Here is a 17,961-nt window from a genome sequence, read left to right on the forward strand (position 1 = left end):
CACGCTTGGAATTAAATAATTCATAATGTATAAATGAGCGATCCTACAAATGAGTACCTCTTGGTGAGACGTTCCTAATGGCTGCATTATTATTCATAGATGGGAACCCTCATCGGCCAGGGTCAGTCCGCTGCTAGATGAAGGCGTCCCCAAACAGCAGGCCACCTCTCACGTCCCAGCGATGGAATATTACACCCAGCACCCGCTGCACACTATCCGATTCCATCGCTCCATCTCCCCAACGGCGGTCCGTCCTCTTCGTATGTAGACCCCCCACCACCATAAGAGTGTGGAATTTCCACCAAATTGGCTTTCGGGCCGCCAGCAGGGATGCCCAGGAACCCGGTGCCTGTTATCGCATGGAGGCACTTTGAATATTAACTAGATGAGAGGCGTTTGACCTCCATTATCTCTTTTTTAATAGAAACCCTACTCGCCATCATTATGGACAGCAAATTATTACACTCTTACAGTTATAGTTTTCGTGAGTATAGGATTTGTGATTTGGGCATGAATGCGGTGCCAAGTGCCATGAGCCTGCCTCGAAACTGCCCGTCACGGGGTCTTTGATGTCAACTTTCTGGCGGAGAGCACGCTTTGATCGTCATAAACAGCAGCGACCATGTTCAATCCACTTCTGGATGAAGGCCTCCACCAGGCCGTTGCCATCCCTCATGGTCATGTGATGAACTGCTATCATCGCTCCTCTCACGTCCACCTTGCAGCAGAGAGCGAGCACCCTTGACAACTCCATCGCTCGTGAATGTTACTGACGTAGGCAAGGACACCAACTGCCAACCGTGAGGTTGCTCATCCGTATCTACAGCACGAGCGCAGTGCCATCGTTGTGCGGTGCTGTGCTCCCGACGTCCACGCTGCCCTCCTGCGCTAACCCGCGTGGTTGAGCGTGGCGAAGTATGGTGGACTCCCCCCCCCCCACCACCAACGACCTTGCGTGGTGTTGGGGTAGGCCCTTGTCGAGGAAAGGGCCGTGCGTGTTTGCATGTTCCCTCCGGCACCATTCGCCGCGATAGAGAAGAGTCGACATAAAATGGAAGAGAAAAAAACCCAACAACTGACTTCCAGAAGAGGCAGCCTTGTCACGTGACCGACCAGAAGGTTTCACTCGACTTGTTTGCACCGACTGCTCAGCAGCAGCAGCAGCAGAGCGTGTCTCCGTAGTTCCGTTGTGCATCGTTAGATTTGGAGCTCGGCCGGATTTGTCGGTTACATTTCTGAGTGGACTAAGATTTATAATCAACGAGTTTTCGTGGTCACTTATTCAGGTCACTTTAAAGGTGGTAGCCACCCTACGTCCTGCCTCCCGAAGCGGGCAACCCCTGTACGAGCCTCGCCCATCACGACCCGGCTGGCGATGCCGATAACCCTTACCCTACCCTAAGCCCTAACCTACCATCGAGCGGCACACGTGGGAACATAAGTGCGACTTTGTCCCCAAATATGTTGTATTAAATCCGATTTGTTGGGCAATCAAACCGATAATCGTTAGAGTAATCTAACTTATTTGGGTTGCCCAGCTTTAACAATAATAACAATTATAGCATAATAAAGTGACAGAGAGAATAATTGAGAGGTTCAGCAAGCCACAGGCAAGCTTGAAAAAGCAGACGGCAATGGCGCTAACATTTTCCCAAGCTCTGCGATCCTCTTGAGATGTTTGGACAACGCTGGCGAGATTGGTGGAGTCTGGCGGGCGCTAAACCGACTGCGGTGGCAGGGCCCGCAGACGGTGCTGGCATTTGCGTGTCATGGCACGTCAGTCTTCCTCCACCACAGTGGTTCAAGGCTGTGACCCACAGATTCGGTCCGGTCCATTCAAACATCTCATTCATCTGTGGCCCACATTGCTCGTATGTCGAGTGGATCATTTTTCTTTATTTCCCCCCCCCCCCCCGAAGTGTGCATCCTTTAAGCTGCATCTCCACACGTCCTTCGGTGGCATGCTATCGTGCGCGTTTACACTTGGACATCTGTGAGAAAGGGCTTCCTAGCTCATCGCATTCCTCCAGTTCCGAATAAAGATTCTGATTCTGACGTTGAGAAACCAGCTTGGGTAAACAAGCGGCTCGATTTATATGCGTGGGTCGTGTGTGAAGTTACAGTGTACATTTAAAAGATTGGCTTTGACTAAATGCCTAGGATTAAGTATTCCACACAAGTCTTGATCTCAAGACAGGATTTTGAAATACCCTCGTGAACCTTCAACTTATTGGACTTTTAAGTTTGGAATGTGAATTATTACTTGACATGTCATAGTGTACTTAAACCTGGTAAGGGGATTTATAACGGCGCTGCAAATGCCGCGATATGAACTCGAGTGTAAATCTCGTACAGTCTCTGTTTATACACGGCGCGTATTTGTCTTTCGCCCCACTCGTCCAGCTCCACTCGTCCAGCTCCGCTCGCTGGTTCGCGAAAGACGAAGATCCCCCCCCCCCCCATATAGCCTTCAAAACACGCTGTTTGGGGGCAAGTGCCCTTAGCGAGCGAGGCACCCGATGCCGAGTGTCGTCTCTCTCTCCACGCGGCGGGAAGCTTCTCCCGGTGTGACCGAGCGACGTGCGTGGCCCGGCAGCAACGCGGTGCGAGAAGCTGCTGCTGCTGCGGCGGCGGCGGCGTTGGCGTTCGATCGCTGGTGGCCGTCGCGCCGAGGTCGCCGAACGTTCCGCACGCGAGAACCTGCTCGGGGTTGTCGTACGGAGGCGTGCGGTTTGAGCGCTCCGTGTTCGGCGCGGCTGCCCCCATTGTTCTGGCGTAAATATAAATGTAGGGTTTTATTTGGGCTCCCCCCCCAACCCCGTGAGTCAGCCAGCCACCACCTGCGAGCGCTGCAATGCGGTTCACGTCTCCTGCAGCTTCACTCGGCGTGCCAGACATGGCCTTTATGAGCGCTAATAACGATAATCGCGAGCGCCGCACGCTCGGGCAGCATTACCGTGGCCATTAAACGCGAATCGACATCGTAATTTTTTCGAACAGCTAATCGTGCAATTCGACTCGAGTGCTGCATCCAAGAGCAAAGGCAAAAATACAAAGGCGACCCTCCCCTGTGTTGCCCTACGTAGATAGCGAGCGGCACCCACGAAGGCCGGCACGGCGCACGAGGGGGGGACGTGGTCAGCAAAGCACCCGGCCGCATTTGTCTCCCGAGCGGCGATATTTTACACACCGCACGAGGTGCTCGTCGAGAGCTTAGTCGCCCTCGGAGAGGCCCAAGAGCCGTTCAAATACTAGTCTGATGTTGGCCCCGAGCGGGAATCCAACCCAGGTGGTTGGCTTCATAGCGCGGTGCGATAACAACTGCGCTATCCCCCCCTACACAAATCGAAGGCACTCGCACGCACCGTGCACGCGCGCGCGCATATGCACGCACGCGTGTGCCTTGGCTGTTTCAAAGCTTGGAGGGGTGGGGGGGATATGGAGCGGGGCTACCGGAGAGGCCAGGATAGTTTTGTAATTGACACATGGGTTGACATCAGTTGAGCTGCAAGCAAACGCAGCCCGCAGGCATCGCAACCGAGCAGTGAGCCGCAGCAGCTGCCGCGTGATCGTAGATGCCTGCCAGCGTCACGTCGCCAGCGTCACGTTCGCGGAGGCGGTATTAATGTGGCTGCTCGCGATGATAATTGTACGGTTTACACGTGCACCCCCGCATATGGGTGTAATCTCGGGACGCAATATCGAACGATGGCAGAAATGAAAAAGAAATGGGGTGAGCAAGTGGAATGAATGTGTAAGGTAGAAGGAACACGCGCATTTACAGCGGTAATATTAATCGCCATGGATTAGCACATGTGAAGAAAATGGGGATTAAGATTTGTTAAAAAAATCTAGATTTTGCGATTAAAATTGATTTGTTACGCTCGCAACCGCATCAATTCACGCATGTACTTCCAGGGTGTTGTACTTTGTGTGTTTATACTGCTGTAGGTTCTATATATTCACGCCACTGTAGATTCTATCTGCGCCGCAATTTAATTCTTGAATGGAATCGTGAACCGAATTTTGACAGTTCATCAAACCGTGGAGGGGGGAGTGAATTGTTACCTAGTTACGTTAGAATTCCCCGCTGATTACTGGGATCACGGGAGAGATTTAGCAACAGATTGGCAGAGTGATCGCGAGAGAGCGACGCCGGCAAGAGAGAAATCTTGTGAGAGAGAGTGAGAGAGCGAGTGCGAACAGGGGGAGATACAGATCGGGAACAACGGGGGAGGTCGCTGGAGAGATTGCGAGAGGGAACAAAAAGAGGGGGGGGGGGGGGGGGAGAAAGTGAGAGAGAGCAACGGATCTCAAGAGAAAATGAACAGAGAGAGAGCGAGCGAGAGAGTGAGAGCGAGCTGTAAAGAATTAAATGAAGAGACTTTATCACAAAAGACTGGGTAAGACCACTGCCAAGCCCAATAACAGTTGGGTCAAAACGCGCTAATGAGAGCCACTCGTCTCTCTGTCAGAACAGGGTTGCCACCTTTGAATTGAATAACGTTTGTACAAAGATCGCGTGGAGTATATGACACGAGATGGACGGTCCCAACGATACGGACGGTGCGATGTAAATAAGACTCACGGCAAAAGAACAAAGATTAAAATTATCTGTTTTTGAAGTCAAATCGTGGCACCTCTTCGTGACCAATCAAATCGCTGCCTGGGTGAATTTGTAACACGGCGGCATAAATAACGCGTCTTGAGGCACGCCCGATTGGCTCGCATCGAAGACGCCGTTGCGCTTCGTGTTAACAAAACGCTTCCAAACCGGTCACGGTGAAACGGGGCGCGCTTCTGCTGAAGGCGATGTGGCCCGTTGGTCGCGCCATCATCACTTGGCATTGTTGCCCCCGGAGCTATTGTTTACACGTTAATTACCGGGGCCCCCCGAGAGGAAAGAAGAGAGATCCTTTAAAAGGGATCACGACCCGAGCTGGTAAGAAGCAGGGCGATTATAGGCCTGACACCGGCTCCAAGAGAGAACGCAGGTCTCATTCCACACGAGGGCCCGGTTAAGTGGACATTCAGCCGCTGTTATTTCTCCCCTCTCTCTCTCCCTTGTCGGCTTTATCCACCCTTCCAGAAGTAATAAACTCCCCGTGGTCACCTGCGTGCGCGGCTATCTCTTGTAGGAGATCATCCTGCGGCTGTGCGCGCGCTTGTGTGTGTGCATGTGTGTGTGCGCACTGCGCAGCGGAGAGACAGCCGAGGAGGAGCCGGCGCTGGCCGGCGCTGCGACTCGCTGCCGCTGGCCGGCGCGGGCAGCGCCACTGAGCTATATAGCTACAGGGGTGGGACGGTGGGCATGCTGGGTAGGCTGGGCATGCTGGGTAGGCTGGGCATGCTGGGTAGGCTGGCCATGGTGGGCACGCGGTGGCAGCAGTGGGATCGGTGGGAGCTTGAGCCATCGACGTGCCAGTGAGTGCAGGAATTCGGAAGCGCGCACGCCCAGATCACCACGTAGACCGCATTGAGCGTGCATGTTCATTTCATGACTGTTCTGCCTTAAATCTCCCATGATAAATATATGATGAAGCACAATTGGTGAGACAAATGAACCTGCTTGTTGTTCCCAAAAGCTTTCCTAAAAATAATGGCGGTTACGTTTTTTGACGTTTGTACACCGTAACAGCGGAGAGTTTGGCGTAGGGGATTGCACGCTGTGCCACGTACTCCGCGACATGAGTTTAATTCCCGGTCATGACCAGCGTCGGTATCCAGCGACCCCATCACCCACCCGAACCGACCAGCATGGCGAATTATGGTCAGATAGCCTCCATGACCAACACGGCGTGGGGGAAAGGCTTCAGAAATGGATTGACAGAAAGGGGCTGTACACGAATATTGTTCAATTTCGAGGCTGTTGCCTAAGTGAATGACCCAAAGTGGGGAAAGCTGCGTTCTCGTCTTCCCAGGGAAGATCATACGAACCCGTTCACGAGATGTATAACCAAACACGGACCGGAAGCAACAGGAGAGCTTCTTCATTCTTGCCTGATGAAGCCGATTGTAATTATCAGCTAAACGTCGTACTCAAATTTCTCTCTTCAGCACACCGGTGGGCTAAAGAAGTGAATTATTTTGTCCTTTGAAAAACGTGACACATTTTTTACTGTTTGGCCGTGTCGGGTGGTGGAGGGTTACGACTCATTTATAAATAAAGCGATCTGACCCAAAACTTATATTATGAATAATATTGGTCGCGAAAGCCTGCCACGTGTTAAATTGACAATCGCCCTGTTTTTTCTATCAAAGGTTCATGTGCACCAGGGCCACGATCCCAAAACTCCAAGCGGGCAGCACAAAAAAAATTCTTAGGAACTGGCCGAGATGATTTTGACCTTAATTTCACGACGGTTGCTGTCCCCCCACGTTTGTGAAATATGGGGGCAGTGGGTAGCTGTGAATCCGACATTGCATTGTAATCCGAGACTGGCGTTCAGCCTCAATGTTCGGGCCTTTATTCAAATCCCAAAGGCACCGCCGGTATTATTAGGGTTCAGGGCTAATGCCTGTGCTCTCATTTATTTCCATTCACCTCTCCTAGGAATACTTGCTTCGTTTTTTTTCTTTTCTCTGTCGAAAAGCGAGGCAATTTTTTTTTTCTTTTTTAGGCAAATTAAAAAATTTGAGCGAGACCGCCCAGTTTCAAACTTTATGGAAAAATAAAAAATAATTGGCGGCCACGGTTAACGTGGGGGTTGTGTGCGGGGCAGGAGCCTGCACGGGGACAGGGCGCTGTTTGAAGCGATGCCCTGGGTACCCAACCCTATCCAGAACCTATAGGGTACCACAGCTATAGGGTACCGCGACCCTATTTAGAACCTATAGGGCACCACACCTATAGGGCACCAACCCTATCCAGAACCTATAGGGTACCAACCCTATCCAGAACCTATAGGGTACCAACCCTATAGGGTACCAACCCTATCCAGAACCTATAGGGTACAATCCCTATCCAGAACCTATAGGGCACCACACCTATAGGGTACCAACCCTATCCAGAACCTATATGGCACCAACCCTATCCAGAACCTATAGGGCACCACACCTATAGGGTACCAACCCTATCTAGAACCTATAGGGCACCAACCCTTTCCAGAACCTATAGGGCACCACACCTATAGGGTACCAACCCTATCTCGAGCCTAGATTGGCAATGGTGACACTTGGAACCCGTTATTGCCCTAACCCTCATTGGTGTCAAATAAGGCCCTTGCAGCAGAATTTAAATCAAGGAAACACACAGAAATGCCATTTGTGGGTGTTCGATGGGGTAAAGCTACCTTTGTAAGACGTAAAAAAATAATGCATTTAGTTAATTCTTACGAGTAAATTCAAGCCTCTAGCTCGGTGATGATCATGTTAATATTGACTCGGGCAAATACGAGTTGCTGAACAGTGACTGTAAAAGGTTGTTCCAGCGGCGAGCTGTAAACCGATAAGGCAAGTAAATATTTGTCAATTGCCGCTCAACGAACGCGTGGACTTGGACGGCCGCCGCCGCCGCCGTGTACCGACGCTTTGTGCTCTTGAACCCGGGGCGCACACACAGCGCTCACGTTTCATGGAAGACCGCCGGCGGTGGCGGGGAGGGGGGGGGAGAGAAGGTATTTATGGGGAGAAAAAAAATCATGCGGGCACAGCTGCTCGCGAGGGCGGCAAGGCCTACCTGATCACGTATTTAAGTGCAGCGTGTTTGGGATTAGCCGCTTGGTACCTGGGATCACGTGTGATCATCGTGTTTAATTTAACGGAGCCACTCTAAATGCGGTGATCACAAAACGAAATAGTGCGTCCGTTTCACCGACAACGACAGCAACAACTTAATTTGTAATCCTTGCTATTAGCCACAATAAATATAATTATAGGTGGGGTGTGTTTCATGGAAAACACATTTACCCATGTCTGGGTACCTCGCTAATAGGCAGATAGATCTATGGTGCGTCGTCATGCTTAAAAGTCTTACCATTTATGTTAGGTACATTCGCCAATTTTTTATTTGTCTCATTATTTAGAGTGGACGCACATTACGACGAGCGATGCTTGAAGCTAGATGCGACGGCCTTGTTCAAGTGAAGTTATTACAAAGCCTTGATTACAAATGGATTTGCCTCCATTAAATGTGGATGCAGAGCACGCACTTTGTAGCCGTTTTGTGTTCGCCTCACATGTATACATTCTAGTGTGGCAGGGTGATGGAATGGTGGCACACTTGCCTCACAGCAGGGAGTCCTGGGTTTGATTCCTGACTCGGGGTGCCTTTTTGCGTGGAGCTTGTTCCTTTGCTCTTCTTGGGATGGGTTTCCTCCTGGTTCTCCGAATTCTTTCCATCGAACTAAAAAAAAACTTAAAATGTAACTTCCTACTGGCCAAGGAATCCCAATGCTGATTTCTCAAATTTGTAATTGCGCACAGCAAGACCGCCGCGCTCCCTCCTGGGAAAAAAAATATTTTCAGGACCTTCCTGGAAGAGTCTTGGGAGTGGTGAGGCTTTCGTGATGAACTAGCGTGACAGTGATTTATTCTACGCTCTTTGCTCGATGAAATGCATTCTTTTCTCTTTCAGTACTGCACTTTTTTTTAATTTCAGGCCCACTGAGTTACTATACATCTCTTTTTCAGAAGTGACCACAAATGATAGCCCAACGACATGGCTTATCATGTGGAAATGTATAGCAGCCAAATACTCTGAACATACGTCGATTCTTAATGCGGAAGAAAAAAACCCAGAGGACCCTGAGAAAAATCCACATGACCACGGAGAGAGAGAGACACGCAAACTCTAAATATACAGCAGGGGTCGGGGTTGGGATCAAACCCACCACCTCCTGTATACCAGATGAGGTAGTTAACATCTCCTAGCCACCATGGCGCCACATGGCAGGAGCCATTCTCTGTACAACAACTGGCTGGCGGGCTGCGGACGGGCTACCAGTGAAGCGGTACTCGGCGTATTGTCCTCCAAGGGATTATAAGCCCAATTGAACCCCCGCCCCCCACTGGGATTCAAACTCGCAATCATCCAATTACGAGTCTGGTGTTCTAATCAAAGGGCCCAGGTAACAATGAGCTCCACTAATTATTCCCATGCACCGAGCACTCGCTGCCAAATTGTCCGTCTCAATTTACTCGCCGGCTGATAGAGACCGCGGCGGCGCGTCTAGAGGAATGTCCTTCGAAAGCCCCCGGTCTCGAGGAGCGGCGGCGTGTGGAGCAACGCGTTGGCCGGGCGGGCGGGCGTTCTGCGACAAGGCACCGTCGATTCGTCAGGCTGCAATCGATTCCGTTCACGTTCGTGATGCGTGCATTTATGATAACGCCGCGGGGTAGTTCAAGTTCATTTATTAGGTATAGCCCTGTGAGCCATTCGGCTCTTGAATCGGGTGCAACCGCAACAAACATGAAACAAAAACATGAACAAAAAAACATCTTAAAGTGAATATGTGACCGAGTGCAAACAGAAAATCCAAGAAAAGACAGCAAAATATTGCAGAAAAAAACACCGTACACCAACGCAGTGTGCAAAAATCCCAGTGGGATGCAAATCAAATAACCAACAACAACCACAAGACAACTTAGATTAAGGCCATCAGTCTAACTGTGTACTACAACAAACAAACATGGCTAAACCAATACACTTTTCGAAATCAGTTAGCTGAAATCAGTTAGCTGGGTGTTGGATTTGGGTGAGCGTACTGCTCCGTGAACCCGGCAACCACTCGCATCAGTGGTGAGGCGATATCTCAAGCGGTCCCTGGCCTACCCTTCACCAACCCCCATTGACCAGCGTGGTGAAGTATGGTCGAACAAATTTCGCCATGGGCATAGCACGGGGGAAGCCGTCATCCAGTAGAGGATTGACAAAGGGCTGTAAATTATTATTATCATTAAACACGTAGGCATTCGTGACCAATATTATCCATAATATAGGTGTTTGGGTTAGATATATAATGAGTTAAAAAATGTTCATTCGATGAACTAGTAACGAATTGGCACGTTTTGTCTACGTGACAAATCTTTACCAATTGGCTGTGACCGGTGGTGCCGAGTTTAACGACGCATTATTAATTTACCCGACTTAACCCAACAAAAACCTCATGGATTATCATTGTTATATTTTAGACTCTACGTGGAATTCATTCATGTGACCCTCACGGCCACAATTCACCACTGTTCAACAACAACAAGTGATTGTTGGGTGAAATTGTGGCCCTGAATCGCGGGGGGGGGCGGTGGCGACGGTGGGCCCACATCCCTCTACTCGCTCACCACAGAACAACAACAACAGCAGCAGCAGCGCAGTTGCCGTGGTCGCACTTGAGAAGTATCGCGGCAATCGCCAAATAAATATAAAGACTTTAAATAAACACACAGCTGCCAGTTTAAAGCCTCGGTATATTGACCGTGTCTTGTATGCATGTAGCGCTACTCGGTGTGCGTGCGTGTGTGTGTGTGCGCGTGCGTGCTTGCTTGCGTTTTTCACCTGAGAAAGCTCCCGTGCGTGCGTCTTGTACATAACGTGGACATCCAGACCCGTGTCAGAATTAGGAAATGTATTTATACTGGAGGAATCCCGATGAGCTTATGAAGCTCTTTGGTTCACAGATGTTCAGTTGGGTCGGGCCAGAACATTATAACAACCAACAATACAAACAAAAACATGATGGGAGTGCACAGTACAGGAAAGGCAACAAATCACCCAAAGACATACTAATGAAACTAAACCATCACCATCCCACCAGGCAAAGCCCCCTGAGGCATCGTACAGCCCTTGCTCAATCCGCTGCTGGATTAAAGCCTCTCGGCGCCGCTCGTGGCCGTAGTTTGACCGTGCTCGACACTCGTCGCCGGGAGTCGGTGAACGACGGATCCCGGTGGTGGCAAGCGGCACCGCTTCAGATTGCCGCTCGCCCACTGATCAGCGATTAGCAGCCGTGGCCGCTCGCCGCACTCGGGTCAAAGACGGTCACCGCGTCACGCGCTTTCAGACGCGCCCCTGCGGCCGTCTGGAATGCTCTTCCATACGATATTAGGAAGCCGCTGGGAAGGTGTGCGCTTTTAAAGCTAGATCGAAAACAAATTTCTTTCGAACTGCTCTTTGTGTGTGTTTAGTTTGTTGTTCTTCCCCCGCACCTCCGATTAGTGCGGTTAGCTACGTATGACGCGAAAGAAGTTGAACATACATCCTTACATTGCCGGGTTCACAGCTTGGTGCATGGACCACTGTGCTTCCACTGCAACCTTATGTACATGCGAGCGCGCACGCGTGTGTGTGTGTGTGTGAGATTCATTTCAATTTGGAGCTCATCCACATCGTGGTCAACTTTTGCAAACGATGCCAAGGCTCCTGGACATCCACTTTGCAGGGGGGTATTAAGTGCTTTGGTATACAACATAAATTACGAGGCATGGACAAGCATGCATACTGGGCCAGTGGGGAGCTTACCAACGGCTCGGCTGTTATAAAAGGTAAAAAAGAACACCACGAGTTAATAGTTTGGTTCTACGATTGCTTGCTGCACTGGAGGAAGGTCTCGCCAGGCCCATCTCGGTGGTATCTTCACCTCCTCTTCCACACTGGTCAGACATCCGGGGAGATGGAGGAGTACCCACACTTTGCCTCACCGCACTTGACCCGCCAATCTACGAACCGCGCCGCCGCCGCCATTATACCGCCGAGTTGGCAGTGGCGTATCGGATTCGACAAACCTGCCCATCGCTTCAGCTGCCTCGCCGCGAGATTGAACCAACGGCATCTGGATTGCAAGCCCAGCGTGATGGCCATTCCATCACGGCAGCACATCCCCCAGGCTGTTATAAACGAAGCGTTAATTCATGACCACAAGGCTTCACAGCTGCTTACTTGTATATTAACGGTTCCGTAGGAAGAGGAGGCCAACTTGTTCGGGTCAGAGCACTGGGCCAGCATCAAGACCTTGAGTTTGAATCCGGGGGCTTCAGCCGCCAGTGATAAAAGCAAATTCTCTCCGAGGAGAAGATTTGTTGATGTCAGACCAGTCCTCAGTGGCTGGCCAAAGTAGCCACCGCATTAAATCTGGTTTCCCCTCACTTCATCTTATTCCAGCTCTCGAGGCTTCAAAATGTCTGTTTGATTGACATGCCATTAGCAATCTCTTATAGGGCATTAAACTAGCTGTCCCGAGCCCGAGCGTGGTTAAAACGCCGCTCGAAGCGACTTTAAGTAGTCGTTGCGTGACTTCACCTTGCCGGGCCGTTTTCCCCACACACCGTTTATCTAGAGTTCCCCCGTGTTCATGTGTTAATCTCAAGACATAATTGGAATATGAAAAATAAATATAAACTTGCTAAATACATATATTCCCACGCATATATCGGTTCTCCCTTGCTACCAAAGGGCAGCGATGCATTCTTTCTTTTACACCACACCCAGAGAGCAAGGGGAATACATTGATCTTGGATCAGGCGAAAGTGGGTTTGTTGACATCTACCAGTAAGCAGGCGACGTGGCCTTTGATGCTTAGCTAGCGGCAAGGCTCGGACCACTTAAGATGGGGGGGGGGGGGGGGGGGCAACTTGGGAATGTTGGACCAAGGGCATTAGAGATTCCACAAACGTTCACGAAACTTTTCGTGCCCCGAAAAAATCCTGGCTGTGTTTCCAACCTTTTCGCTGAATTAGGGTAGACACTGTGCATTGCCAGACTCCATTGGGAGTTCAGAACCAGTGGTGGGAATTACATTTTCTTACGGTTTGGGACCGCACCGAGGGATGATTTGTGTGCTCGATGCAAAGCGTTTGGGCTGCCGAGTTCGCTGTTCGGATGTTTTGCAGAGGCAGATTTGTTGAAAATTCCTTCTAAACTTGGAGACGGATGCAATTTTATTTTTAGCGATTCTATCCCGGCTGAAACGACCGTGAGAGAGCGGTGCTCATCTCGCTGCTGGGAAATTTCACACGGCTGTGCCAGTTGCGGAAATTCCACATTGTATGATGGTGGAAGTCTTATCTGTAGAATGACTGCGATTGAGTTCCCGTGAAGTGGTGTTACGTTTCTGCCGTTAAAGCCTCGTAGTGATTCTTTTGGCCGGTGTCGGGATTTAGTTTCCCAAGCCACGTGCCGGGGCGCCACGCTGACGAGATGTTAACTACCTCGCCTGGTATACAGGAGGTCATGGGTTCGATCCTGACCTGAACGCGTGGCTATTTGGAGTTTGCATGTTCTCCCCGTGGTCACGTGGATTTTTCTTCAGGTCCTCTGGTTTTTCCCTCCACATTTAGACTCAACATCACTCGTTTAGAGTATTTGACTGCTATAAATTTCCACACGATAAGCCGCCACATCGTTGAAACTCGGTGGGCCTTACCTGGTAAAATAAATCTAGTTTTCGTTTAGTTCCCTGTGACGCAGCACAAGATGTTTGCGTTTGATTGAGTCTCGCTTTAACGAGGCTCCAGATATAGAGGATATTTGCTTCACGGACTGTATATTATTTTTCAGGGAGGATGGGTTTTTTTATTTGCATTGAAGATTAAAGCTTTGACAAATGGCTCGTCTGATCGTTTCACAAGGTCTTACGATCAAAAGAAATGTTACGTGTATTATGTATGACGGGATTTGGGGTTTTATATGTATCGTTGTAATTCTGCTGCTAAAAAGGTTCGCATTGATGCAAAGCCTAGTTTTATTTTTGTTCAGAGTTTCCACATTGTTTGAAAGGCTCACTCTTAATAAAGTTTTGTTCGTATATATTTTGTTTTATTCGCCCCTATTTATTGCCCAAAATTATTAGAACTGTTTGGTGCTAAGCCCAGTGGTAGAGGCCCCTAAATATTCTCCTCCCAGAGGCCACTCGTGGAGAATGACATTTTTCGGTCGTATTTTATTTTCTTCATTTGCCGCAGAAAATATTGCCCCTCATTGTAAAGCATAGGCAATAAACAAGCAGGAAGCGAGCATTCTACCGCATCAATTCCCACGGTGCTCTCTGACCCGTCCGCCTCTGGGTTTTTCTGTGATATTAATATTTTTTTGATTGCCGTCGGTCGTCCGCGTGGCTACGATTCGTGACGAACAGCTACCCGTTGTAGTTCCACTTTGATGTCAGCTGCCGGATAAAAGCTGTCATTACATCTGTGTGTGCGTGTGACTTTGCGCGCGTGCACACACACACACGTCACGTTTATGCGAAGTCGTGTGTCGAAGGCCTTCGACGCTTCACGTGGCCTCAAAGTGCACCTGGCCTGGCGCACGCGCCGCGGTGACGTCACCGTCAGCGGCGAATGGCGGGGTGTTGTTGTTGCATCGTGTGGATTTGTCGTGGCCTATCGCGCAGCCCAACCGTATGCTGCGGAACGCGTGTGAGCAAAGCCGCCGCGCTTGGCGTGCGGGAGACGATTTTACACGGGGATGCCGCTTTGGTAGTGGGGGCACAGATAACGGAATTCAGCACGGCGCTTGCACTTTCCACGCGAGTCAAATTTGAAGAAGGAAAAAAAACGCGGCACGTTCGTCAAAAAACACCGCGGCCTTGAATTTAAATATGCGCACAACGGGGTCACGTTTTGGGCAATGGGCCCCTCTTAATGATACACAAGTGATTCGTGTGCTGTAGGTCGACTTAGCCTTAAATGGTTACCTGGTGTGGTGCCATGTGTAAGAGTCGGCGCTTGCAAGACTTTGAAAGTGTGCGTATCAGTGGCCATACACCACCCCGTTACGTGCAATGCTGGCTTTAGCAGGTGCTCACTGAACAGCATTTCCCCCCCAACAGTCGATGAGGATACTTGCTAGCAAGGTGCACCTAGCCCGGCACCGATACGCCCAATGGGAAATTGCTGGCATCTTGGTTTTCATGTAGCGGTAGGATGGTGCGACGGCTAGCGCACAAGTCGTACGATCTCAGCAAGACTCATTTGATTTCTGCCCACGCGCAAACAACAACATTGGAAATTCGTACAGGGAACCTTGCATCGGGGGGGGGGGGGGGGGGGGCTCCCCTTAGGGGTGTCGGCGTGAAATGAATTCCTGCTGCTGCGTTGTGCCCGTGGCCATCGTCAGCAACCCGGAGACGGACGTGGACGTGTGTGAACATGCCGCCGGCCATTCCCATCTCCCTTGTGTGAGCCGCACAAGGGCCTTTTCCAGGCGCTCGCCGCGTAATCGCGCCACGGTGGCTAGGAGATGTTAACTCCCTCGCCTGGTATACAGGAGGTTCATTGGTTTTGATCCCGACAGTGACGCTTGCTGCTGTATATTTGGAGTGTGCGTGCCTCTCTCTCTTTCTCTGCCCGTGTTTGTGTGAATTTTTCTCCGGGTCCTCCGCATTTTTTCCTCGCATTAAGAATCGACGTACATTCAGAGTATTTGGCTGCTATACATTTCCATATGATAAGCCACTAAGTTGAGCTATCCTTTGTGTGGGAAGGTCGCTTCTGAAAAAGAGCTGTATAGCTCAGTGGGCCTTACCTGGTAAAATAAAAATTGTTTAGTTTAGTCTGAGGAGCCAAGAGAAGTACGTCAGAATCAGAATCTTTAATTTGACTGCAGGAGGAATCCGATGCGCAACGAAACTCTTGTTCACAGATGGCCAGTAGTTGTCCAATTGTCCTTGGATGGGATACGCTGACGCAAGGGGCCGTGATGTATGAGCCACATTGGCATTGGAATGGCAGCTCTAGAGAGACTGAGTGAGGTCCTTCCTGGTAGTCTGGGACCACGGGAAAAGGCGACGACTGCACGCAGAGGTCTTCATCCGGCAGTGAATAAACGATGATTATAATTATAAAATGTAGGCTGTCAGAGCTCGGACGTAATTTTGATGCTTGTTTATTGGCTTGGGTTGGGTCATGTGCTGCCAGTTGTGCCAAAGTTGTTTTCATTAACCCTCCACCATCCTACAAACGTGACGAATCTCCATATAAAACGTGCCAAAACAAATATGGATGGATGAATGATTGTGATGCCATTGGTGACGATCGTGTTTGTGCATGTGTGTGTGTGTGTGCGCACGCATATTTACATGGTGCATCTGCCAGCCATCTCGGTCAGTCAACCCATGGCACCTCGGTCTGTTCCGTGACGTCCTACCAGCGAGCCTTCGACACTACACGTGGTCTCAAAGTGCACCTAGCGTGGCACAGGCGCCGTGGTGACGTCGCCGCCACTTAGTTATGAACGGAGGTTGTTATATGTACATGTAGCCCATGATGTTGATCGACTCCCGATTCACTTGAGTGCCGAGCTATGTGTGCTTGTGAATGCCTGTATGCGTGGCATACCACCCAGCACTACTTCCACCACTGTGCGGCAGTGCGCAAGTATGTATGTTGAACTTCTTTCGCACCGTACGTAGCCAACCGTGCTAATCGGAGGTGCGGAGAGTGAGAACGCAGTGCGCTTCGGTGAGCCGCGTGCGTTCCGCTCGTACCGCCGTGAAGACTGACGCTCTTTGCTGCCGCCCTGTTCTTGGCAGTGGACGGATGCATCCACAGGTCGGCGGGGTCCCTGCTGAAGGAAGAGTGTCGCTCCCTCGGAGGATGCAGCACCGGCAAGGCCAAAATCACCTGCGGATACCGCTTGCCTTCCAAGTGTGAGTTGCGCTGCACTCGCCACTGGACCGCTCTGCTCTTATGCTTACTCGCTCATCCAAGCACTCGCTCACCTATTTATTCACTCGCGCACCCACTCACCTACTTGTTTACTCACGCACCCACTCACCTACTTATTTACTCACGCACCCACTCACCTACTCATTCACTCACGCACCCACTCACCTACTTATTCACTCACGTACCCACTCGCCTACTTATTCACTCACGCACCCACTCGCCTACTTATTCACTCATGCACCCACTCGCCTACTTATTCATTCACGCACCCACTCGCCTACTTATTCACTCACGCACCCACTCGCCTACTTATTCACTCACTCACGCACCCACTCGCCTACTTATTCACTTACGCACCCACTCGCCTACTTATTCACTCACGCACCCACTCACCTACTTATTCACTCACGCACCCACTCGCCTACTTATTCACTCACGCACCCACTCACCTACTTATTCACTCATGCACCCACTCACCTACTTATTCACTCACTCACGCACCCACTCGCCTACTTATTTACTCACGCACCCACTCACCTACTTATTTACTCACGCACCCACTCACCTACTTATTCACTCGTGCACCCACTCATCTACTTATTCACTCGTGCACCCACTCGCCTACTTATTCACTCACGCACCCACTCGCCTATTTATTCACTCACGCACCCACTCGCCTACTTATTCACTTACGCATCCACTCACCTACTTATTCACTCACTCACGCACCCACTCACCTACTTATTCACTCGTGCACCCACTCACCTACTTATTCACTCGTGCACCCACTCGCCTACTTATTCACTCACGCACCCACTCGCCTATTTATTCACTCACGCACCCACTCGCCTATTTATTCACTCACGCACCCACTCGCCTACTTATTCACTTACGCATCCACTCACCTACTTATTCACTCACTCACGCACCCACTCACCTACTTATTCACTCATGCACCTACTCGCCTACTTATTCACTCACGCACCCACTCACCTACTTATTCACTCACGCACCCACTCACACTGCTGCACTTGTGAATTCCCTCTCCAATCATCGCCGTCTCTTTTCCCAAGCTCTCATCATAACCTTGCTCAATTCTAGAAACGTAATTCTCTTATTTGTTACAACTTTGATAGTGATGTTTGTTGCTGGCATCTTGAGGTTTTCGGGGCCTTTAGTCCTGTGCTGAGCAATTTTGTGTAAAAAGTAAATAAAAGTATTCTCCCATGCTGGCCCAGATGGAGTGCCGTCGTGGCAAGATGTTAACTACCTCACCTTTTTGAGATGATAAATTCTTCCAAATCTCCAAATTCTGCTTCTTTCTCCTCCAGTCGTGAATTAAAATTCCCAGTTCCTCGTACG

The 17,961-nt window shown here is 50.2% G+C and overlaps 1 protein-coding gene across 3 annotated transcripts in view; it reads left to right on the top strand.

Annotated features, from left to right (window-relative positions):
* Positions 1-17,961, top strand: part of LOC133341281 (ADP-ribose glycohydrolase MACROD2-like) — a 182,832-nt gene that overhangs the window by 120,318 nt on the left and 44,553 nt on the right. For all 3 annotated transcript variants that reach the window (XM_061549788.1, XM_061549789.1, XM_061549790.1), the window contains exon 5: positions 16,464-16,580. In XM_061549788.1, coding sequence (XP_061405772.1) covers positions 16,464-16,580 — 117 coding nt within the window. The remainder of the gene's footprint in view (positions 1-16,463; positions 16,581-17,961) is intronic.

This window comes from Lethenteron reissneri, chromosome 11, assembly GCF_015708825.2.
Source record: "Lethenteron reissneri isolate LAM-NWPU_2019-01 chromosome 11, ASM1570882v1, whole genome shotgun sequence".
Taxonomy (NCBI): Eukaryota; Metazoa; Chordata; class Hyperoartia; order Petromyzontiformes; family Petromyzontidae; genus Lethenteron; species Lethenteron reissneri.